At 43.3% G+C, this 26,535-nt stretch overlaps 1 protein-coding gene across 2 annotated transcripts in view; it reads right to left on the reverse strand.

Annotated features, from left to right (window-relative positions):
• Positions 1–8,440: 8,440 nt before the first annotated feature.
• The window catches only part of TSHZ2 (teashirt zinc finger homeobox 2), a 184,382-nt gene continuing 166,287 nt past the window's right edge, over positions 8,441–26,535 (reverse strand). For both annotated transcript variants that reach the window (XM_077253207.1, XM_077253208.1), the window contains exon 2: positions 8,441–14,369. In XM_077253207.1, coding sequence (XP_077109322.1) covers positions 11,317–14,369 — 3,053 coding nt within the window. In that variant the 3' untranslated portion in view covers positions 8,441–11,316. The remainder of the gene's footprint in view (positions 14,370–26,535) is intronic.

The raw sequence follows: 26,535 nt of genomic DNA on the forward strand, positions 1-26,535 counted from the left end.
GGAGAATGCATGCCGTGTGAATTGAGGAATACCCCAAAGCGTGCTGCATGTCAGTAATCAAGGCGGCAATGCTACAGCTCAAGCCTGCTGACAAGATGGAGGAGCTTTTGAATCAGTTGGTCGTCGCTCAGCAGCGGCAACATGAGCAGCACCAGCAGTGTCAGAGGCAGCAGCAGGAGATATGTAATGAGCAACAGCAGCAGACAAATAACCTGTTGATGCAGCAGATCGCGGCTATGCGAGAGGCGACCTCACCAGCCACCTCAATTCGCTCAGAGGCTCGGTATAAAATTCGGTCAGCGCTGAGAAAGATGGGTCCTGAAGATGACATGGAGGCCTTCGAGCGCACAGCAGAGTGGGAGAGCTTGCCGATGACCCAGTGGGCTGCCCAAAAGGCCTAACTGGACCTCAGTCGAGACAATGCACTTGACTATGGGAAGCTGAAAGATGAGATCCTTGCTAGACTGGGGGTTAATACATACAGTACAGACCATGACTATGAAAATTGTACATTCACACTGAAGGCATCAAAACTATGAATTAACACACGTGGAATTATATACTTAACAAAGCTTGAAGCTCATCAAGAGAATGCCTAAAGGGTGCAAAGCAGTCATCAAAGCAAAAGGTGGCTACTTTGAAGAACCTAGAATATAAGACATAATTTCAGTTGTTTCACACTTTTTTGTCCAAGGTGACCAGGGAGCTATGTACGCTTCTCCATATTAAACAGCTACGTACGTTGGTGCACCACCCACAAACCGATGGGTTGGTGGAGAGGTCTAATAAGACCCTCAAAGCCATGCTCAAAAAGGTGGTCACCAAGGATGGTAGGGATTGGGACAAGTAAGTCCGCAAGGACAGGGTCCTCTCCCCTCTGTTTAAAGAAGAGGACCGGGTGTTGGTACTAGTGCCCACCCCAGAGAGCAAGCTCATGGCCAAGTGACAAGGGCCATATGAGATACAAGGGAAGGTAGGAGAAGTGAATTTTAGAGTGTACCAACTTGGAAAAATGAAACCCGAGCAACTATATCATGTCAACCTGCTCAAAGCCTGGAAGGACCGGGAATGTTTGGTCATGAAATCACCGGCAAGGGGCACAGCAGGAGGTCAGGCTAAAATAAATGATGCTCTCTCCAAACAACAGCAGCGGGAGGCTCGGGTTATGGTGCAGCGGAATACGGACGTATTCTCAGAACTGCCAGGGTGGACCTCTGTAATACAATATGACATTGTCACCAAGCCCTGGGTAAGGGTACGGATGAAACTGTACCGAGTGCCAGAAGCCCAAAGGCAAGCCATCGTGGCCGAAGAGAAGCAAATGCTTCAGTTGGGAGTCATTGAGGAATCCCGGAGTAAGTGGGCTATCCCCATTGTGCCGATTCCAAAGCCAGACAGGTCTTTACGTTTTTGTAATGACTTCAGGAAATTGAATGAGGTATCAAAGTTTGACCTCTATCCAATGCCCCGGGTGGATGAGCTAATTGAGAGACTGGGGGAGGCCCAGTACTTCACCATGCTCGATCTCACCAAAGGTTTCTGGCAAGACCCGTTAATGGCGTCTTGAAATGATATAACAGGTTCCCTTTAATAGCGCAGAGTTGGCAACTCTTGTGTCACAGGTTTACCGCGACTGTGATGAGCCAGAAGACCGCAGTGTCTGATTTCTCCTACTCGTGCACTGATTTATAAGGGCTTAACCTTCAAATTAAACAATGTAAATTTATTTTAACAGTGCAGGGGTTAATATGCTCAGTTGAGAGCTCCTGGAAGGTTTTCTGCATTAAGGATCTCAGCTCTGCCACTCCCGTCTCCTATATAATCTGGGTCCTGGCTAGCACTCGTTGTCAGAGTTAGCTTATGTTGCATGGCTGGAGATTGTTATTGAGGAAGGCATTTGATGGATTTATCTGTGACTGTTGCTAGGTTTTGAGTGTGAGATAATTCCCTTTCCTCTCCTACTTTGGTTTAACCCCATCCTCTGCTCCCCGATGTTTAACTCTGCTGTTTGTGTGTATATTTGCATGATTGGTATTTTCATTTATGCCTATTCGTATTACCTTGTTAGTCTGGTTGGTTTATTATGGTACACTACTGCTCCCCTCTTCCCTAAGTGGGGGAAGGGAAGAGACTGAGGGCAGATTCAGGAGCTAAGGGGAGGTACATGGCCCTGGCCTCTTCCCCATCAGAAGTAATCCATGGAACAGGGCGAGCTAGGGCACCCCTAGCGTTAGGGACAGGGAAGGAGCCCCTGGTCCAGGGACACCAGACAAAGTTATGACATCTTGCTTATATGGAATTATAAATGCAGGCTATATGTGCGATGTTCTGCAGATCTCACTGCTCAGCTTTATATCCTTTTCCTGACATTACTCAGTGAATTTCTTGGGGCTGTAAAACTTGGCTCAAAGATTCTGGGATAAGTGAAGGTATTAAACCTGAAGCAGCTGGCACTACACTACTAATTTACTAAATTGTTTTTATATTATTATTTCTATGAGAAAAATAAAAATATGTACCTAATAATTGCTGCAATTTCCTTCACACTTAGGCTAATGTGCACATGTTCTGGATTTTTCACGCTTTTTTTTGGCGGTTTTCTGCTGCAAAAACTCTTAAAAAATGCTTACATTAAGCATCCAATTTATTGCATTCTGCAATTTTTGTGCCCATGCTGTGTATTTTTCCCGCAAAAAAAACGCATCGTGGAAAAAAACGCGGCATGTTCAATAATTTTGCGGAAAATCTAAATTATTATATTGAGAACCTCAGGAAAAAAAGCGAAAAATCCGCAAAAAAAAAGCGCAAAAAACACAATAAAAACGCAAACAATACGTATGCGAATTTCCTGCGAAAGTAGTCCGGATTTGCTCAGGAAAATTCTGCAAACTTTCCTGAACGTGTGCACATAGCCTAAAAATGATGGGGAAAAAGTCAAATTCCTGGTCAGCACTCCTGGAGTCACTCCCCTTGTGTGAATGAAGTATTACTATGTAATATCTAATATTGTTTGTGCATGCCCCTTCTGAATTATTAAATGCTGCGGAATATGTTGGCGCTATAGAAATATTGTTATTAAACATAATGTGCTTGTATAGAAGCTGCTCATTGATTGGGTAACTACTCCCGAGTCAGTGATTACAATACCCCGTTATCTCTTCGGCTTTTGCCTCCCTTCTTATTTCCATTTCTTGCATGGATAACATTGAATGCTGTACGTGCATCTCTTGAAAACAAAGGGAAGCAGGTTTTGCTTATGTGGATCTTTTACTCCTCCTGCTCCACCCACAGAGACTATGTCCCTATCCTTCCACGGCAGGGCCCGGCTCTCGCTATATCATGTAACATATCACGGGGGCTCCTGTGGCAGCCGTGGCGTGGCGACTGATTGAAATTTGCTGCATTGCTAAAATAGCTTTTGTTCTTTATCAAGTTGAGTCATTTTTATGTGAAGTGTCAGGATTCCTAACAAATAGCGGCTGCCAGACAAATCAAATTCCTCATCTTAAACTGGAGCTCAATAATTTATAGCTTTAATCTGCTCAGCGAGGTGTGCCGCCTGACAGTAATTATAAATGCGCGCAGAAATTATAGCTGAATGCCTTAACTGCATTAGGAGCCTTCTGATGAACAATGATGATTCTCCGCTCATTTCCAACAATGGAGGGGCACGGCCGTGTCAGTGCATTAGAGTCATTCCCTTCATCCGCTCACGCTCTCCTCTTCCACTTACCGTGAAATGTCGCATAATATTTCCAGCGTGAGCAAAAAAATTGAAAAAATATTGTACCCATATTTATTAAATATACAGAGGTTTATACGGGAAAGGTTTGCAAATCTAGAGAGGATGGACAATCTTTATATTGGCATGGGTTGAGGAATATTTAAGCGGAGCCCCTAGCTTGTAACATTGACATCTTATATTGCTGGGGCAGTTGGAACACCAGGACAACTTGTGCACTCCATATAATAACATAACTGCCAAGAATTATGATTGTCAAGCAAACCAGTCCTCAAAATAGTTGCAAAAAAAAAAGAGGCATCACTGTGCAGAGACAGAGCTTATATCTAGGGATGCGCAGACCCCATAGATGTTTGGGTTTATTAGGTTGGGCCGAACTCGAATCTAAAGTTTGGTTTGGGTACTTGAGCTTTTACCCTGAACTTTTGTGCTGTAAAATGGTCGCATTAAGGACTACGGGGCTGCAAAATGGGGTTAAGGGTAGGACAATTGCCCTGCAAATAATTGTGGATAGGAAAATTAATTAAAATAACAAAGAAAAGTAAAAAAATAGTCTTGAACCAGGAGGTAGAGTCCCAGTGGAGCAGTGCCTTGCATTTGTACTTTACTGTACTTGTTAATAAATATATGAAAAAAGCATATAGGGTTCCCCCCTATTTTAGTAACCAGCCAACCAGGAAAGCAGACAACTGTGAGCTTGTCTTATGCTGGAAAGGGGTGAATATCCATGGCCCTTCCCAGCCTATTAATATCAACTCACAGCTGTCTGCTTTGCCTTTGCAATTTATTAAAAATGGGGGGACCCTATAAAAAAAAGAAGTGCCATGGATATTGGCCCCTTCCCAGCTTAATGTGGCTGAGGGCTGGTCTTATTAGCCTGGGAAGAGGCCAATATCCATGGCCCTTCCCAGACTATTAATATCAGCCTCCAGATGTCTACTTTGCCTTTAATTTAATAAAAAATAGGGGGGACCCCATATTTTTAATTTTAGGGACCCCCATATTTAAAAGCCAACAAAGTCAAAGCAGACAGCTGTGAGCTGATATTAATAAGCTGGGAAGGGCATTGGACATTGGCCCCTTTCCAGCATAAGACCGGCCCTCAGCCACCCCAGAAATGGAGCATCCATTAGATGCACCAATTCTGGCGCATAGCTTCAGCTCTTCCCGATTTCCCTGGTGCTTTGGCAATCAGGGTAATGGGATTGTGGGGTTGATGGCAGCAGCTGGTGCTGACAAGAGATGAGCGAATATGTTCAGCTCCCTTCTTATTCGGCAAGCTCTAGCGCTTACCGAATAAGCTGCAGCGGGAACCTGGATCGCTCCTGCTGATCGGCTGTCTGGTGCCGCAGCTGCATGTGTCGCCGCTGTGCGAGTCACAACACATGCATTGATAGCCTAACAAACAGGCTCTCCATGCATGTGTTGTGCATGTCAAACAGCCGCGACACATGCAGCTGCGGCGCCAGACAGCCGGTCAGCAGGAGCGATCCAGGTATCCGGTTTCCCTCTGCAGCTTATTCAGTAAGCGCTAGAGCTTGCCGAATAAGGAGGGAGCAGAACATGTTCGCTCATCTCCGGCGCCGACATCGAGCCCAAGGGTTAGTAATGGAGAGGACACTGTCAAACATCACCATTACTAACCCAATAGTCAAAAGAAATACATACACTAAAAGAATCTTTAGTTGAAAAAAAAAACTCTCCAACAGTTTACCTCTTTTACCAATTTATAAAAACAAACAAAAAAAAAAGTCCGCCGTAGTCCAAATGGAGGTTCCACAATGATTCCAGTCTCCGTCTTTCAGTGTATGGAGCCCGTGGTCTTATTAGGCTGGGAAGGGTCCAATATTAAAAATAGGGGGCCCACGTCACTTTTTTTTAGGGCCCCTCATTTTTAATAACCAGATAAGGCAAAGCAGACACCTGGGGGCGGATATTAATAGGCTGGGAAGAGGTGGATATTGGCCCCTTCCCAGCATATTTAGACCAGCTCACAGCTGTCTGCTTTCCCTTGGCTGGCTGTGATGGGGCCAGAAGTGCCCACAGCCTTAAAGCTTGTTGACTGGCCGCTCTACAGCTTTACAACAAGCTTTATTGGTCTGCGAACCTGAGCAGTAACACAGAAGTTCAGTAAGAAGTCTGATATGGACCCCAAACTATAAGGGATTAATGCACAATATGGTGTGGTCCCGTTGGCTGGTTTGTTATGTGGCCTGTACGATTTTAAGAATGGAAGGAGCCTATGTAAACTTGCTCATTCAGAGTATGACTGAGCAATGTCCGTTGTAGGGCCACGTGCACATGTTGAATATTTGGTGAGTATTTTTACCTTAGTATTTGTAAGCCCAAACCAGGACTGGGTAAAAAAATAAAGACGTGGGGCAGGTGTTTCTATTATACTTTTAAAAATACTGAGGTAAAACACCAAATTCTCAACGTGTGCATGTGGCCTTTGCAGCGAATGAGCGGGAAAGATAAAAGGGTTGTCCACCCGAGTAAATTTTTGGCAAGCTGTGCAGTTTACCAAATCTTAAAGGGGATATCTGAGACTTTGTGAAAAATAAAAAATATGCCTAAGCACTAACAGGCAGATAGTTGTTACTTACCTGCCTGTTGCCGTTCTTTCTCGGCACACACAGCAATCACAGACTGCTCCTGCCGGCGATTCAGCTGCCACTGCTGACATCTTGTCAACAGAGTGGCAGATTATTTTCATCTCTGTTGACAAGGCGGGACTTCCAAAGTCATTATGATTGACAGCTGAATTTCCACTGCCTCACTGGGGGAGCCGACTGTCAATCAGATTGATGTCGGAAGTCATGCCCCGTCAACAGAACAGGGCGGAAAAGAAGCCACGGCTCTTTCGACAAGACTTCAGCGGTGGCAGCTAAATTGCTGGCACCAGCGGTCACAGACAACTCTGTCCCGAGGAAGAAAGGCGTCGGACACAACAGGCAGGTAGGTAGCAACAATTTGCCTTTTAGTGCTTAGGCACTTTATTTTTTTAGAAAGTCCTGGATATATTCTTTAACTGTGTGTAATGCAGACTCCGTTAGGATTTGGCTTCTCTTGCAGGTTCCCCTTTTGAGGGATTTGTGTGCCATTGCAACAAACTGACAAATCATTTAGATAAGATTGCAGTGAGCCTGCAAAGTTGCACCATGCTATTTATTTAAAAAAACCTGTGCAAGCAGAGCAGTTCACATATTGATGTCCATGATATTGCAAAGCTGTGATTCAACAGGAGAATGTCTACAAGAGTTGGTACCAGCAGCAAGTATTACCTGATTGGTTTAGAAGTCTTGATCATTCACCAAGAGCCTATGGTAGGAGGGGTGTAGATATACTACACAGGTCTGGTTCTCTTCATTTCTGGGGCATTACGCCAACAGTAACCCAATATAAATATAACATGGTGGCTGAGGAGTCAAAGTAAACATTCAGATCTTCCACCATGGAGTCTTCAGAATCCTCCCTGCCATTACCTGTAAATGATACAGATAGTACTGCTCTCCGTCCATGATTTAGGTGCAGTACTGCCACCTAGCTTCCCTTCTAAAATTATGTAAGTACAGGTAGTTCTGCCTCAGGATTTTTTTTTGTAAATGTAGAGACACAGTTATGACTCCCCCACCTGCCTCCCTCTAATGAATGTTAGGTAGATAGTATTGTTCATGGCACATTATGTACGTGCAGAAGTGCCCACCCAGCTCCCTCTGTAAATGACCTACGGACAGACAGTAGTACCCGCCCATCTCCCTCTGTAAATGGTGCATGGACAGACAGTAATGCCTCCCTGTCTCCCTATGTAAATGAGTGCCCGCCCAACTCCCTCTGTAAATGATGTACGGATAGACAGTAGCGCCCGCCTGTCTCCCTCTGGAAATTATGTATGGACAGACAGTAGTGCCCGCCTGTCTCCCTCTGTAAATGATGTACGGATAGACAGTAGCGCCCGCCTGTCTCCCTCTGGAAATTATGTATGGACAGACAGTAGTGCCCGCCTGTCTCCCTCTGTAAATGATGTACGGTTAGACAGTAGCGCCCGCCTGTCTCCCTCTGGAAATTATGTATGGACAGACAGTAGTGCCCGCCTGTCTCCCTCTGTAAATGATGTACGGTTAGACAGTAGCGCCCGCCTGTCTCCCTCTGGAAATTATGTATGGACAGACAGTAGTGCCCGCCTGTCTCCCTCTGTAAATGATGTACGGTTAGACAGTAGCGCCCGCCTGTCTCCCTCTGGAAATTATGTATGGACAGACAGTAATTCTCGCCTGTCTCCTGTAAATGACGTACGGAAAGAACATAATGCCCGCATGTGTCCCCCTGGAAATGACAGTGGAGTAGTATGCACCGAATTCATTAAGAGGAGTAAGTAATGGCATAACTTTTAATGAATTTGGGGGCCGGGACTGGTGTGAAAATGTCAAAAGTTGCAAAGTTTTTGCACAACTTTGCATGGCACAAAATGTTTACGACAAATTTTTGGCATAAAACTCTTTGCAAACACTTTGATTCATTGGCCCCAATCTGTCTAATATTTAGTACTCCATGGTCAATGCTTTCATTTCGGGAATATAAGGGTCCAGAACTTGAACCTTTAGGTCCTGATGTGTGTAATGGCCTATGTGTTGCTCCATGTCTGAAGGTTCAGTGCTAAGTCATACTTCCAGAAATAATCGGACATCAAAGTCGTCAATCATTAAAAAATAACGGTTTAATTAGCTGAACAGTAATATTCATTTTTTTTTTAATCATTTATAACCTGCTTAAATATGAATCGTTACAGCTTTATATATTACAAACTTAAGATTAAGTGTTTGCCTTAAACAACGTATCATAGAACATTTTATATAAGTTACATTATGCAAATCAGTGAGAGATCTGTAGCAAGTGACAGTCCTGTACAAAACCAGAACCGCTCCAAGCAGATGCTTCATAAACGAGGCAAATAACCACCCACTTCTGGCTCGTTTGTGCTTCTCCCCTTTGCAAAATGACAATATATATATTTATATATATGTACAGTAAGAGCATTGGTTTTAACCCATTGCAGTCCTAAACTGAGCAATGAACATATCCTAAGAGAATATGAAATGAAGCGTTAAATGGTGGTGGTGGGAATTTTTGGAACTCTGAAATCAAAAGGTGGTCTAGGAAAAGTATTTCCTATAACAAGTTTTACTAATAAGTGAAGATTTCTCCTGTAATAAGACGTGAGTGGGGAGGAAGCAGAGACAGTGAGACTCCCCCTTGTGGAAGAAAGTGGCATCTCCAGTTCTGCTGTATAAGACAAATTTGTTTGTTTTTCCTTTTTTTCCCTTCTTGATTATGTGTTGTACAATTATTATTTCAACTGTGCAACTTATCCCTGGGTGATTCATACTTAATAAGGATGAATGTTGAAAGATGGGTCATGTAACTAATGTCTTCCTATGGAATAGTCAGCGATTTGACTCCAGTATTGCATTAATTGATGTAAGTTGTCTAGCTTGATCCCACCGTCCTCAATGACTACGAGGCAAGTTAGAGGTTACTATTGGATACAAATAGTTAAGCTGATCCATGGACGAGTTTATGCCATCCGACTGCACCGTCCCTGGGAAATCTGGTCTGCAGTACATTACATGCAGTTGAAAATTTGTGCGAAAATTTGTAAGGTGATGAAACAGTATAAAAAGTGATTTTATTGCAGTGCTTCTGTCTGTCACACAGGTGGATAACATGACGGGAGTGGGTAACATTTGGGGCCCTTGCACTGCGGTCAGCAGGGTCCCTGAAGGGCATACAATGTAAAGTGCATAGTGCATCCACCCGTGTGACACCGTTTTCTGGTCAGAATATATGGCCGGGGCAGCAACAGTGTAGAAAGCTAGTGTCCCGATGTGTCCTGGACCTGACGCAACCTTCATAGATGGCAAGTTACTGTGATCTGCCGTGCCGCCTAACGCTACCCAGTAATTGACCCCCAGAAGTAGTCATCCTCATGAATAATCAGGACTGGAGTGATCACCTATAAAATGAGGGGTGTGACGATTTCAGTCCCCAAAATGCTGTTTAGTGAGTGCACCGAACCTTTCTTGGACTTGGATCAGCCTTGATGTCCGGTCTTCAAAGCTAAACAGTGGTGCTAATTCTACTGTTTCTACAGAGCTAATGGGGCTGCTTTATCACTAACTCCAGAGCTGAACTCACAGTACTGCTGGAGGTGTCGTCTAAACAGACACAAGCTTCAAATGCTGAGAGATTTTCATGAAGAAGCTGCATAATATAGTGAGCTTTGCTCTGCAGTAATAATAATGCCGGCTGTCACAGAGGATCAGAATGAGATATGCAATGTACTTACAGGTTGATCCTGTTTTTTTGTAGATTGGTTTTATAAGGAAAAATAGCGATCACAGGTGAGGATTAGTAAGCATGGCTGCGGACAAGAATGGCAGCAATACTCTATATGACCTGTTGCATTTATTAATTTTGGTATACACGTCAGATCCGAATTAAATGCTCTATGGCTGTGCGCATGTACAGAAAGGAACGACGTTCCAGCACTCATCTTATATATATAAAAAGTTTGCAATTTTTATCATGCTGGATTTTAAATTAATATAATAATAGAGCAAACATCTAAAGTTATTAAAAAAAATTGCCACATTAGCCAATTTATTTTGAGAGGTACTTAGTCATGGCATAAAAAAAAAGTCCAGCTGAAAAATGTGCAAAACTTTTTTGGAACTTTCTACTTATTTTCTGTGTGAATTATTTTCTCTATAATTATAAAATTACAATTTTTTTTTTTATATATAAAAGAGGAGTGCTGAAACAGCCTTTGCGCTTTGCTTTTTGGATGTGTAGCATTCACTGTATATTCATATATTCCTGCGCACCATGGAAAATTTGTCAAATTTTGTAACGTCTTATGAACCATCTACAAGATATTCACGCTCAGGAAGGTGAGCAGAGGAGGAAAAAAAAAAGCTCATTTTTTTTCTTTTTTGAATGTAAAGAAACAAACAGGGCCCCTGTGAAAGATACACAAAGATTAGCAAAGTTAGGGCACAAACTTCAAGAACCTCATTTAACATAAGTAAAATTCAACTTTTGATGACAAATATATATTTCCCTATGTTCCAACATAAACCCAAAGAGGCCTCTAAAGTGACAATGGTCAACGTTTCATATTTGAAAAAAAAAAGTGGAGACTAAATGACCTAGTGATGAGCATCCTTGTGGCATGAGGAGGTCTAGGACCATTAGTGATACTTCCCCTTAAATTTACTATGGAGTTAGACAGATTATAGTCTGCCTGAATGTAACATTTTGGTTTCTTGCAATGTATGGACAATGTTTCAGGTTGCAACTCAATTAGGAGTGATGCAGTCTCTCCCACAGAGAGCGACACAGCAGCAGCTTCCTAGGAAATGTGATAGGAGATGACCCACCCAACAATGGAACATAGCAGACCAGTATATACATCAACAGATCCCTATATCTCGATAGGTTCACTACTTCCATAAAACGAGCTGTTCTGTGGGGGCCATAAACTGTACAGTCTGGATTTTTTTTGTTTTTACAAACTATTCCTCGTCCACTTCTGCCACAAATTGTGAATGATGTTCTGGGGACTTGCTGTGTGTTTTGCTTAGGTGCAGCTTAACCGCATGCTTGCTGGCAAATGTCCTACAACACAATTTACACTTAAACTTAGAGTCTGTGTCTTCTTCAGTAGCCACAGGCTGGGGTGACCTCTGTACAGCTACCCTTGAGATTTCCTTCTCTACCTTGGTTTGCTGTTCCACAGCCAGCCTGTTCATATCTTTCATTTGAAACCCAAGATGAGTCTCAAGGTGGGCTATATAGCTCAAAGGGGTTCGAAACTGAGATGCACAGTCACTGCAATAAAACACGGGGTGTCCCTTGTCCATGTTTTTCAAGAATTTTGTCCCACCGGTCTTTCGTAGCTGATATTTTACATTGGCCAGCCAGTGACTGATGGTAGTCATAGAAAGTCCAGTGAACTTAGAAATCTGCATACGTTCTTGAGGCCCAAGGTCCGATAACAAATATTTCCCCTCTGATGTCTGAAAGAGACTTGATGCAAATTGAGCTTGTAAAATGAGGAGATGCTGAGGATTCCAGTTGGATTGTCTTCCCTTTCTTTTATGTAAAGATGATACCTCTGTTGAAACTTCTTCAAAGCGCCGGGAATCCATCTCTAGTTTCATGGAGGCTATTCTAGAAGAAGCAACGTGCTTTGGGGTGGTAGCTTTAGGCAGAATCTTGACCATATCAGCTATGTCAGACAGAGCATGTTTCTGAGGAGGAGACGTGCACGACTGAGCTTTGGAGGACTCCATTTTTTTATTTTTAGATTTGGTCAAATCTATTGGCTGATCGGTGGTTTCAAATAAATAATGGCCAGTAGGTTTTGGTGTTGTCAAACATACTGCTGGTTTTTCTATTCGACTGACTGGAGATTTCTGAAACATGGATATTAAGCTTGTGGAACTGGAATTGGATGCAGGTCTTATTGACTCCGAAGCTTTTCCCAAGTGATTATTTAGCACAGACTGTAGAGCACTGAGAGGATTTACACAAGGAATATCAGGAGAATGATTTGCAGAACTTCGTAGTGAAGAACCTTCTTCTCGCCCTATTGGTGACTCAGTGTGTTCCAGGAATTTGAGTTTTTCTTTTTCACAGTTTTGTTTAGTTTTCTCTTCATGTTTTGGGGAGCACGGTTCTTTTCCTGGTGACTCTGTCAAGATTTCTGCTTTTGGTGAATCCTCACTTTTATATGGTTGTGTTTTCTCTGATTTAATGGTCTCTTTTGAGGATTCTCTTTCAGACTCTGTGTCATCAGACTCCTGCTTCACTGGGGTAGACTGAGGTTCCGAAGGGCTGTTTGAGGAGAGTGCTGCAGATTTGCACTTAGGAGCAATTGGTCTAAATTTATTTGAGAAGGTTGGTCTCATCTGCATTACTTGCGAACCGAGGGAAGCTGAGGGTTTCATGACATCTGAAAGTTGATATGCGGCATGGATGCTGGGGTAGGCACTCCAGCTTGGTGTTCCATTTTGGGCTTTGTTAATAGCCGAGGTTACAGTGTTTTCTAGAGATTTCAAGATATCTCCACCTTCCTTTGATCCATCTTCCAAATCCTCTTCTCTTAGATACTGGTATTTAAGTGTTGGATCTAAGGGCTTTTCCAGAATATCTTCATGATCATCACTGGCATCCATTTTTTCATCCTTGTTACTGTCTTCTGACATATCCATTGTACATTCTTTACTGGTCAGGATTTCAGATGTTAATCCCCCTGATGGAGAATTTGCTGATGGCTTTGACTGGCTGTCACTAGAAGGCGAGTCTGAGAGTGACTGCATCTTTTCTACAGCAAGAGGGTCTAAAACCAGTTGCTTACCTTTCTTTGAGGCTGAATTGGTAACTTTCAAGAAATGTCCAGTGACCATCATGTGCGTCGTGAGTTGCTGCAAGGTGTCGTGGGAACTGCCGCATTCCATGCACTTTAAAATTTGAGATTTACAAGCTTCGAACTGCCAAGTATAGCTAGCACCATTCTGGTAGCCATACCGATTGTTAGAGGACAGCTGTGAGTTCTTGTGTGTGGAACAATGTTCCACAAAGGAACCGGTGGTTGAATCTGGTGAGCATGGTCGAGTCACTTCAAATACACGTTTTTTTGCTGAGGAGACCAATTTGGATGAGATGCTGGGAATAGGTTCCTTCAAAGGCACTTTTTGGTAATGCTTTGTTTTTATCATGTGGACACTTAGATCTTGGAGAGAATCAAAAGAGTCTCCACAAAACATGCATTTCAAAACTTTCTGGGCATCCTCCTTGTCCATATCCTGAAATGCCCTTTTTCGGGGTTTGGAATAATTTGTAGGTCTGTGCTTGTCTTTCTTGTGATTATTATCTTGATAATGACCCGTCTCATTCATATGCACAGTTAGTTCCACTAAGGTGTCGTAGGCGGCACTGCACTGCCTGCAACGAAATCTGCTGGCTCCCGTGAAGACGGTGCCATACATTTTGGAGTTTTGACGGTACAACTGAACAGAACTGAAGAGGTTTGGTTTAGATATTGATTTTGAGGGTAAGTTTTGCTGTAAACTTTTGGAAAGAGCATCCTGATGCCAATCAAATTCGCCTTTACTGGCTCCATTGCGATTGTCACAAGGCTTCCGCTCAGCAGGAGGCACCTTAAGACTTAGTCCTAAATTTGTCCAGTAAGAATCAGACAAGATGTTGGCATACGCCATCTTCATTTTATCCATACAGTCATGCCCCTCTGGCTGAAGCCGCGAGAGCGGGTCTGTTTTTTGGTCCTGAGCATCTTTAGAAGATACACTTTTTACATCTGTCACCTGATCACTGGCATCACTCATCAAGGACTCACTTTCCCCATCTTGATTGCATATGAAACTTCCTGGAGAATTCTGGAAACTGAGGTTATGCTTAACGTCCCCAACTACCTCTTGTTCCTCATCTGTGGGAGAGTAGGCACTGTCCTGGGGCGGAGCAGTGGAGTTGCTATCATCATCCTCTTCCTCATCGTCCTTGACACTGTCATCCTTCAAATCCTCTTCTCCATCTTGGAAATATCCTGTAGATACATCAACAAACCACATCAGTCAATCCAGCCATTGCTTACCGCTAAATCAATGTTGCATCACATTTCTTCATGTCCCATCTAAATTTGACCCCACATTTATATCTCTAAAGCAATTATCTCTTCCAAAAAACTGCTCCCAGTGCAAAACGTAACGACAGATTGAATATTATTAAACCAAAATTGTCCGCATCGGTCATTCGGAAGATTTTACGTCATGACAATCAACGTTAAGAGAACAGAAAAATAATAATTATGCAAAATTATTTATCCCAGTGGGGGCAGGAGGATACCGGCGCAAGCAGCTCTCTTTTCTCTGGTTGCTTTTGAACACTGTGGGCTGGCGGTGGAGGAGAACGTGTGTTGCGGCCTTTGAAGTTCTGCTGTATATTCATTCCAGCTCAGCTTACATCAGACAAATGTTTAGTGTATCACAGAACGCCACGAAAGCAGCAATTTCATCAATATTTCACAACAGCCTTGGGGAAATTGTAGATTGCAATGCTGTAGGGCAGCTAATGGAAACGCACACAAGGGTTTTGTACATTTAAAATCAGCTGCTAGGGAGAGGAGAAATACACCAGATTGAGAGCTGAGGAAGGAGGGGAGAGATCCCCAACCTGTCTGCCTCCTGCTGGTCTGAAGGTAATACAATGACTGGAAGTTTTTAATTTATCGCTAATACACCGCTGTGGTCATCACGTGACTGTGTCATTGCTGTGTTCGGTGATTGACCACGAAGGTCAGAACAACATGAAAGGTGCCGAGGTGCCAGGACGATAAGAAAACATCACTAAACAAAAAAATTATGATTGACCAAAGAACTATGTACAAGGGAATTTTAAAAGGAGAGTTCATTGCAGGACATATAAATGGAACCTCCTGACAAGGAAGCAAAATGCGCGTCGGGGTGTATGCTAAGGTGTCCCCTGTATGCCTGCCTATGTCCACAGGTATCTGTTATACTATGGATTAATAACAATATTATGCAAATTCCCAACCTGCTGATTGACCACGAAGGTCAGAACAACATGAAAGGTGCCGAGGTGCCAGGACGATAAGAAAACATCACTAAACAAAAAAATTACAATTGACCAAAGAACTATGTACAAGGGAATTTTAAAAGGAGAGTTCATTGCAGGACATATAAATGGAACCTCCTGACATGGAAGCAAAACGCGCGTCGGGGTGTATGCTAAGGTGTCCCCTGTATGCCTGCCTCTATGTCCACAGGTATCTGTTATACTATGGATTAATAACAATATTATGCAAATTCCCAACCTGTTTCCATTGTGGAGTCAATGTGTTTCTGATCAGGGCTTTTTATACACTGAGGCTAGCTGTTTTTTAGGGCATAATTTTCGTAATGTCTTTTGTTATATGCTATCATTCATTAATATATTTTATTTATATTTTGCTATTTACATATTTTTTAAGATAGTTTGTAGGCTAATAATCATGCACAGGGAGCCTGTCAGCCGATTCATGTTGGCCAAACAGCAGGCAGCATGAATCAGAACAACATGGCTGCACAACCGTAGCTAGGAATATTTTCTTTGAAACACTCCCATGTTTCATAGAACAAAGTTTTAAGATCCGGCTGTGACCAGTCTAGTGGGGTCTGGCCTTGCTGACTTTTCCCAGCTTGACTCCAGGTGATTGACAGGTCTCTCCCTATGTACACACATGGGAGAGACCTGTCAATCAATTAGAGCGGTGCGGGGAGAAGCCTGGGGAATCGCTGGATTAGTCTCGTCTCTGCCCATGGTCCCCGGCAGGATCTTCAAAGTATCTCAAACGCTCTTGTGCTTCAGAGAGAAGTATACCTGGTGGCCTTCGTGTAGCCCGGCTGTTTCATGCTGCCTGGGGCATAAATCCGAATGCTCCATTACAAAAACTGATCTAAGGCCATTGAAAAGGTTCCAGTCGACTAAATAGAAGCCTCATTTACTGGAATATTTACAATCTGTCTCCATTCAGAATCTTGTTATCAGAAGGATACTGGCCAATTCTGCTGCTGCTAACATTATTTGCTGACATAAATGATCCGATCACCCAACAAACAAGCGTCCGATGATTGCCGACATACATACATGGGCTACCAACACTTGGTTGCCGGTAATCTATCTACTTGTCACCATTAGTGGAAGTCTATATTGTAGTACCAGCATTGTGGACGAGACGTCACAAAATCTCATCCGTACTCTGCGAAGAAAATTCGCACAGGAGACTCTCTATTGCGGAAGTTGTCAATCCACAAATTGTGCTGCATAAGAGAGAAATGGGTGACAAATCTACAGAGTTTCTGCATCAAAATCTGCACAATTTGGTGCGGATTTTTCCACTGTCGAGTTTCCGCAGCACATACGATGCATGAGGATGCTTCCTAAATGTGAGTTATAATTTGCAGAAAAGGCTGAACTGTATAGACTTACAATTCTAAAAAAACAGAAATGTCCCCCCTCCCCAATAAGGCTGCAGCCAATTTTCCTTATCTTATGGAAAAATTCCTTCGATATGTTAAGATCACAGGATGCGGTACATTCAGTTTATGAGTTTTGAAGATAAAACAAAATAAATTACCCGTGGTCCTCCCCCCTGGCCCAGTTTACATGAACACTACTGCTCCCGGCAGACACTCCGCAGGGCTGCTTTGGATTGTGGTTCGCGGGAGGAGAACTAACACAATGTTTAAATCTGGTGGGTTTTGGACACGATTCAAATTAGCAGCTGATTTGTGGTGTGGAATAAACTACAGTGCAGACATTATGGCCCCATGTCCTGCCGGCGGGAGGTTAACGTGAAGAAGGCACTCTGACATTGAGGGATCCCCCCATTTCAGATGTGTTGACTGGTGTTGGCATTCTAGCCCCCCCCCCCCATGCAAAATCTGTCACAACCCTACCTCAATTATTCAGATATTGCACGGAGAAGAGAAACTGGAAGTTACGTCTATATATTCCGGCCCGCACCCCTATACTTACCCCGCTGAGCTAATGGGATGCTGTATTCTGAACGTGGGGGCGTTTTTTTACAAGGGCAGGGGGATACACATACATTATACTTTCTCACTTCTCGTATCGTTCTTGCAGATATTGAGCTTTCGCCACCTCTTTATATATGGACACACATACGTCTCATTCCTGAGCCCAAGCGGCAGACACATTTATGTCAGTTAATGACAGATCCATCAAGTCTGGATGAACGGATTGCAGGGCAGAGCCATTTCACATTTTTTATTACCTCTAAATCCCTACAATGAAAGGTAATATGTTTTAATTGACCTATAAAAACAGTGAGAATGGCCGACGAGATCCTGGCTGTGATTAACGAGGGGATGGATAGAGGGGCAGCTTACACAGCCATGGATCACAGCGGGGATCAGTGCTTACTTGGGTGACCACATTATTCCATCTGTGACAAAGGCCTAGTGCTTTTTTTTAGCGTGTAATTTCAATGAATTCCTTCTTTCTTAGCCAATCAGGTAATAGCAATGTTCTCAGAAGCATACAGTATTTCAAGAAGTTTCAAGGGCAGATCTTGTAGGTCTTCGGAGAATAGTGGAAGCGCTACCTGCTATCATGTGACTCTTTGGGGAATATTCTGAGAACTGACCTCTCCGTGCAACATGACGTGCAACACGCTGCATCACTTGTAGATGTTTATGTGAGAGGCCGTTCATCTAGGGTAGGTTACCACACACGACATTCACAGTCTAAGGCAGGGGTGGGGAATCTTTTTTCTGCGATGGGCCATTTGTATATTTATACCATCCTTCGGGGGCCGTACAAACTCCCCCCACAAAGTACCTCCGGACTCTGGCACTGGTGTCAGGACGTAATCTTTCATTGCATGCCCTTCAGTGTTCAGTAGTGAACACTGCGTGTGTGCTAACAGAGCAAGAAGAAATTAATGAGCTTATGGCAATCAAAATACAGCTCCTTGCCCAAGAATGTGGTCCCTGAGAATCTGCTTGGGGGCCTGATTAAAGGTCATCGAGGGCCGTAATGGGCCCTGGGGCCTGAGGTTCCCCACCCTTGATCTAAGGGCTCACGCACACCACTGTAAAAATCGGATGAGTGCTATCCGTGGTTTTGATGGATAGCACTCGCCCCCATATTATTCTATGTCCGATGTTTTCCTCGGACCAAGTTGGTCAGAGGAAAAAAAATCACAGCATAGACAAGTTGCATCCAATTATTGTATTGCACGTGGCCATTCATGTTTATGGGTCTGTGGAAAATATCGGACCACACTCAGATGACATCCCGACAAACTGAATGGACAAATTTCATTGTTTCTCCTCATCCAAGAAACGTCGATCACACGCCGTTCGCGGGTCTCTCGACAAACTCAACAGCCTGATCGGCATATACGAGACAGCTACTTTCCCAGCAGGAGTCCCGTGGCCGGTTCAGAGATTGTGGTCTGGGGGGTTGGGAGGAGTGAAACTGGCCTCATGCTACTAGGAGCCTAGAAAACTTTGGGTTTAAATCTTCGCAGCAGTCACATTGCTAGCAAGCATTTTTGGGGCGTGGAAAGAATCCATGAAAGCCAAGTTTAACTGCCTTTATAGGAAAAGCCACACTGGGTACACGGTCCGATATGTAAAATTTCAGCACAAAAAAAAACAAAAAAACTATTCTGCATTCTTTATACTTGCATACAAAGGGTAGAATTATTGTGGTGATCAATTTTCTTACGCATTGCTCCTCCCAGACTTCAGAGGGCAGCATCAAGCTCTGCAAGAGTTAGGTTGTGTTCAAACGTTCAGTATTTGGTCAGTACTTTACCTCAGGATGTGTAAGCCAAAACCAGGAGTGGAACAGGCAGAGGAAAAGTATAATAGAAACATATGCACCACTTCTGTATTTTTCACTGGTTTTGGCTTACAAATACTGAGGTAAAATACTGACCAAATACTGGATATGTAAATGTGGCCTTATAGAAAGCAATCTATAAGATCAGAAAAAGAGCTTTCCAAACCATTCTTGTAATATTGGTACTGCTTATACTAGCAGTGACGGACATTGTGGGCAGTCCTACTCATGAGTCCAGTGGGCGGTGCTACTCATTTATTCCAGTGGGCGGTCTTATCCAGTAATTGATTTTCCAGTACGACTCTGTAGAGAAAAAATAGTCAGTCACAGAGTAAAACCGCCCACTAGACTCACGAGTAAGACCACCCACTGGACTCAAGAGTAAGACCGCCCACTGGACTCTTGCATACAAAGACCAGGGATTTCAATTAATAAAATATAAGTTATACTGAAAATTTTCCCACAAAAATGTACATCTGATCCTAACATCCTGCCTGCAAATCAGATACCGTTTGCAACATGACAAGGTTCCCTTTAAGTCATATTCTCCAACAGGATAGCATTGTCATTACATTTGTCACAACAGAAAGACCCGAATCTCCACAGATCACATAACATATAAATGTCTGCTGGCGCCAGTAAAAGAGGTCAGCTGAAGGTAGAGCCACTCCTGCATGCAGGACCTCTCATGGCGGTGTCAGGCAGTATGGGGTGGGTGTTTTGAGCGGTTCACATACAATAGTATTCCACTCGTGGGGCACTTAACGGATGTGGAGATTAATTTGTCTTATCTGGAATAGAGGAGCGGGATCTTAGTCACATGCAGGTACGGAGTACGTTGTCATCTTCGAGAAGCGCTGACAAATGACACTAATGATTAATGAGCGGCGCTCCCTCATCAGTCTTTTGTTCTGCGATCATGTAGCAGAATCAGCCGCTAGAAAAAGTCTTGCTTCCTCACAGGAATGAATTGTTATTTTCTGCCACCGCGTAAAAAATGGCAGCGGTGTGCTGCCTGCATTGTGTGTCTTAGACTGAATTATTGACTGTCAGGAAGAGGTCTACAATTACAATGAACACGTGGCCATATCTTCCAGGGAGATGATCCGACCTTTCCTATCTCTGCCCAGAACACAGGGGACGGAGCGATGTAGAACAAAGATTCTGTGACAAAGTCATAATGACGGAGGATCTCGAGAGCTACGTGCTCATTGCACCCTGCTAAATGGCAGCACCTTAAAGAGGAATCCGTGGTGCCCAAAGCGGCCTTTGCCCCCTTCTCCTAGGTAGTAATGAGGCGTCCAAAGAGCCTCGCTGTTGGGAAACCAGTCGAGATGGAATCATTAAGATATTTGACGCAATGCTATTTTTCATTGATTGTCCAATTTGGCTCTCCTTAGATGATCATGAATCAGAAGCTATGACCACAAAACTGACAGCAAAGAAGAATTTTCTAAGATAGCTTTTCTTAAGGCCTTAAGCAAAAGATGGTGCTTTAAAATGTTAGTGATTGAATTCTCGGTTATATCTTCAGCAAAGAAGAGACTATTAGCATATTTAAATTCCTACAGGAGCATTGCATGGCCTATAAGTCTCCTTACGCCAACTTGGTGCCCTCCACAAAGAAAAACTTTACCCCTTTAAAACACCTATCAGATGCTTGTCACACAGTCAAATCAGTTCAGCTTTCCACTGACGAGGGAAAACATCCCAAAACACATTATTATTACTATTACGGTATTTATTATTACATCTTCAAAAGGGAGTGACTTGTTTGGTTTCTTATCCTATGTCATGTGACAAAAAGGCTCAATATTGACTTTTTGGATTGCTGTTTCCAATAGGTGGAGCTAGAGATCCAGCTCTCTTTGAAGAGGCTACTTGCAGATTTATGTTCTGCAGGAGCATTGCATTGATGTATAATTCTCCTTATACTGACTTGGCACTCTCCACAAGGAGAAACATTACTCCTTATATTTCCCATGTCAGAGGCCTCTCAGCCAGCCAAATCCGGCCCCTAGGTTTGCACCAATGAGGGCCAAACACTCGACTTGTCTGTAAATGAAGTATCTTATTTGGCTTCTTATCAGTAATGTTGCAAGGCTTGTTAAAGGGTCGATAATAACTTTTAAGATTGCTACTTCCAATAGGTGGCCCTTGATATCTTGTCCTCTTCCTCTCTTAAGAGTCCATAGCAAAAAAGAAAAACTTTTCTAATTCAAAGCCTTTCTAAATGTGAATTATTACTTTCTTCCATTCTGCTTTTCATACATTTATATTGTACAATGAAAAAAGGTGTAGCTGAAAAATCAGACTACATAGAGTTGGTTTGTAGTCTGTTACCATGGAGATGCATAGGTCTGCACAGCAGTTGTAGATTACACTCTATGTCAGCCTGCCATTGTCTTGTCCCACCGACTGTCAACTGGTCATTGCTCCATACTCCAAATGTCAGTGTGTCATGGTCGCATCCCCTCGTGTGTCATGTCCTATACCTTAATTCATAGCACTGTTGTAGATTGATAGGATGTGACATTTGGCAGGGACCCTACTGAAGACCACGTAGGGGCTCTTGGCGGCTCGGTGTCTCTTGCGGCTGGCAGAGAACTGTAAATACAATCCAGGAGTGTAGTTTACGTCTCATAACTGCGCTCATCCTCCGCTGTTATTAATGCTTGTCAGGACTATTTATCCAGCGGCTGCTGACAGCTCCGTATTTGCCGTCTAAATTTCCATCATAAATAAGTCAGTAATGCAGCGCTTTAGTAAACCTTCTGCGGTGATTGGAAATCCAGCTCAAGTAAACAATCTACAGGCCGAGCACTTTGCAGCTCATAGTATATGTGAATGTTTAGTGTCACTGACACGGAGCAGGGATCTTCCATAGCGGATCCCAGGGTCGCTATTTCTAGAGTTGACCTCCTGTAAAATATCCATAGATACACTGCGCAAAATGAAACATCCCCACCTCTGTAGCACTGCACCTCCTTGTTCTGCTGGGGTGGCCATCTATAGGGGGATAAGTCAGTGACTAAGGTCATCTCAACTTCAACATAGGAAGAACAGGGTTTGATCTTCTGCAGTGACTTCAGGTACCCGTATACATTACATATCCCACAAATGTATATATTTTACCCTAATAGATGTTGGGTAGCAAATGACTGGGCATGGTGAATTTCATCTACCTCATCAATTGTCCTTGTGATAAGGCAGGCCACAAGGGTCAGGTAACAGCTTAGCCAACAATATACTATAATGTATATATTTATGTTGTGCAGTTGGTAGCCATCTTTTATCCATATAGTGTATGTTAAATAGTTGTAGGAACGGTTGTAAGCAGAATGCCAGTTACGCACGTTTTGAGCCCCCTCCACATTATACCTCCAGGAGCCTCTGTGATCTCCCATTCTAAATCCATAGACATTAATATGGAGTTGTTCCTGCAGCAATACCAGCTCTTCCGAGAAGGATTTCTACATGCTTTAGGTGGCATGTGTGGGAATTTTTGCCCAATTCATCCGGAAGAGCATTTGCGAGGGCAGACACTGATGTTGGATGAAAGGGCCGAGCTCACAATCTGTTGTACTTCATTCCAAAGATGTTGGATGGGGTTCAGGTCAGAGGAAAACTCACCCAACCATGACTTTATAGACCTTCTACACTGGGGAACAGTCATGGGGAGTAGAAAAGGGCCTTCTCCAAACTGTTCGCACAAAATTGGAAGCAAGAATTGTCCAAAGTCCAAATTGTCTTGGTATGCTTAAGAATTAATATTTCCCTTCACTGGCGCTAAGGCTGAACACTGAAAAGCACCCTCATAGCATCATCCCTCCTCCACCAAACTACAGCTGGCACAATGCAGTCAGGGAGGCAATTTCTCCTGAAAGTTGCTAAATCCAGACTCGTCCACCAGATGCCAGATAAAGAATCATGCTTAAAACTACTCCATCCGACGCCTGGCACTGTGCTTGGTGATGTAAGGCTGCATGAAGTTCCTAACCTATCTTAATACCAGAGGATGTTTGGACTACGCAGTTATGGAGTCAGCAGCGTGTTGGTGACTTTCATGTCCTCTTTTCCTGAGCACTCGGCAACTCTGATTTGTTACTTTACTTGATTTCCTCTTCATGGCCGAGTTGCTGCGTCTGCTCAGAGCCCACATTTCAATAATATCACTCACAATCGTAAAAAGGGGTTGTTTTGGACTTTTATATAAATGGCCTATTGCAGACCACATGGTCAGAAGGAGCCATATACGTCTAAGGGCCATAAAGGCTCGAAATAAGTAATCGGATGGTTCTTTTTATGTTTGACATGGCTCATTGTTATTTTAGAAGAAGATTCACCAAAGTTCTTTGATTTTATTTAATCTTGGACACAGGCATACTTTTTCTCCTGCATCCTAAGGATAGGCCATCACTATAAATGTCACGGACAACCCCTTCAAATATTTAAGGGTGAAGAAATTTCATGAACTTGCTTGTTACAACGATCTGCAATTATAGAAGAAGGGGGCAGGAACTCTAGTACTACTGTATGGAGGTAGCCATCCTAAAAAAGTCAATATCGGCCTTCTAAAAGGACATTGCCACAAGACTTAGGGTGGCACTAAATGGAGTCTCTGGTTTGGCTTCTTAACCTATTTTAGGACAGCGCTGGTACCAGTGTGCTCCTTAAAAAAAAAATCTTTCTTCCATGGCGGCATGGCGAGGGACTGAATTAAATGATTAAGACATGTATGCCAATAGCTACTTTAATTTCCAAATCTTTGATTGCCGTCTTAGATTTTTTTATTTTTAGAAAAAGCAGGGATTCAAAATCTGCCCTGACCTAATAGTTCTCACAGCTACGTGTTTGTATTTTATACCCAGTGTAGACAATCCTCTGAGTTGTGTCCTGTCTTTACAATAAAGCTTGCTACAATCAGTGCAGTCTGGAGTCCAGGCGGTTTAGCTCACAGACGATTGTCTACATTATCATCCTATCAGACTCTCCGCTGTGGCAGGATGGGGTTTTAGCCTCAAGCCGTAATAAAAAAAAGATTACATTTTTTCACAATTTTCAAGAACACTTGTTGCTGGCAGTGAGATGACCATACAGGTGTGAAGCTTGGTGTCCAGAAGACTGGATGGGCCCCATCTGCACGTCTACTACATGCGTGCTGGCTGCAGCCAGTAGCTTGGGCCACTACGTTGCATTTGTAGGTCACTCTAATAAATAACCCATAACTATAAATGGCTCCAGAAATCCTAGCGACTCCAGTATAATGCCCACATCGCACCATGTCCCAGAGAAGCTGCAACTGCGCAGGATCTTTCAGCGTCACAATAATTTCTTCCTGAAGTGCAGAAAAAGTTGAGTGTAAGCATAAAGAGCTTTTAATCTTTTCTTTTGCAGAGTGGCGCTGAAGCTTTTAAGAATCCGACTTGAAAAGAGATTTTGGTAAAAGCAGCGCAGATTATAGCTTATCCTGCCGTTTCATACCAACGCGGGAGGAACAACGAGCGCCACACTACAACCAATGAATCACCTCGTTTCTTAATACCTTACAAAACAGACTGCTCGCCGGAAAACAAAATATACAAAAATGTTTTATATTCCATGAATTATACACCTCGCCACCATTATTCCAAATTACTGCTGTAGGACTTGTGTGAGGCCGCCATACTGCTTTCTCCTTTAATTAAAGCCTAGAAGTAGTGTTTATGTTCACTTCATGGTACTAAGCGTAGAGAGTTTTTTTCTGTATGTAAAAGATGCTTTTATTTTTAAGGCTTAGCTGCAGATTGTCACCACCTAAAATAAGAGAAGGTAGGGGGCGTCCGAGGGAAGCTGGAAACTTGTATAATAAGCAACTTCATGCTTTCCCCATTGTCCTGAGCTTGGGTGATCCAGGATTTGCAAAACATGGCTGCTTTCTTCGATAATCTGCGGCACACATATCCACAGGTTATATGCTGTATCGCAGCTCAGTTTTATTCAGAGTAATTGTCCTTTGCTCCCTCAACATGACCCTCCATGAACATTAGACTGTTGGCCAAACCTGTTGATATCGGTGGCTTCGTCCGTTAAGTCTAATTTGTATGTTGACATTAGACTAACGAACGAACCCACCGATATCAACAGGTTCAGCCAACAGTCTAATGTTCATGGAGGGTCACCAAAGATGATGTCCAGGGAGCAAAGGAGTCAGCATATCCAATTTCAGACTGCCAATCCTTTTGTTCTCCTGAAGATAAGGCGCTGATAGAGAGGTCTCCTAGGGATCACAGAAGTGCTCGACAAAGCAACAGCTACTGTGTACGGGAGAGTCGGCCAAGATGGCCTCTGGCCAAATGATTAGGTTGACTATCTAAAAAGTATGGTAGGCTTTGTACAGGTGTAGCAGTCATGGTTTTCTCTGGTGGGCTTTGTATTCCCAGATACCATTTATAAATAAGTGTGATGCACCTACGGGAAATAATCAGAAATAGTTCTCTTAGTCCCATGCAAACTTTCTACAATTTTGAGGAAGTCAAATGATGGCCGGTATCAGGTACACAAGGTGGCAAACTTAATATGGGTTAAGGTACCTTCACACTGAGCAACTTTACAACGAGAACGACAACGATCCGTGACGTTGCAGCGTCCTGGATAGCGATCTCGTTGTGTTTGACACGCAGCAGCGATCTGGATCCCGCTGTGATATCACTGGTCGGAGCTAGAAGTCCAGAACTTTATTTGGTCGTTAGGTCGGCGTGTATCGTCGTGTATGACAGCAAAAGCAACGATGCCAGCAATGTTTTACTTGGAGCTAACGACCTGTGAGAACGATAAGTGCATCACCGTTACGTCACAGGATCGCTCCTGCATCGTTCTGGAGCTGCTGTCTTTGACGTCTCTGCAGCGACCTAAACAGCGACGCTGCAGCGATCGGCTCGTTGTCTATATCGCTGCAGCGTCGCTAAGTGTGACGGTACCTTTAGAAGGAGATGGGTACTTATTACTTTAGTCTTGTGCTATGTGGGTACAGTTTTGGGTATGTTTGCACAGCCCGGGCTCTGATCCTAATCCTTAGTGCTGACTGTGGGCTGATTTTAGGAACCCTCCACAATGTTGAGCGACTTTGATCGAAGAATCCATTAATGGATCTCAGAGTTAGCAATTTTTCATTTAAATTATAGAAATGAAGAATAAGAAATCAACAAATTACAGCGGAGGAGTCTCATTTATCCTGCGTGGTCTTCACAGTAACAAGTCTTTTCCAATCAATGCACAGATTTCATGTGAGGCCTTTGTACAAGGAGACAACATGGAGAATCGAATCCCCTTTATCATAAACAATACTGATGTGTCCGGGT

Source organism: Ranitomeya variabilis, chromosome 4 (genome assembly GCF_051348905.1).
Source record: "Ranitomeya variabilis isolate aRanVar5 chromosome 4, aRanVar5.hap1, whole genome shotgun sequence".
Lineage (NCBI taxonomy): Eukaryota > Metazoa > Chordata > Amphibia > Anura > Dendrobatidae > Ranitomeya > Ranitomeya variabilis.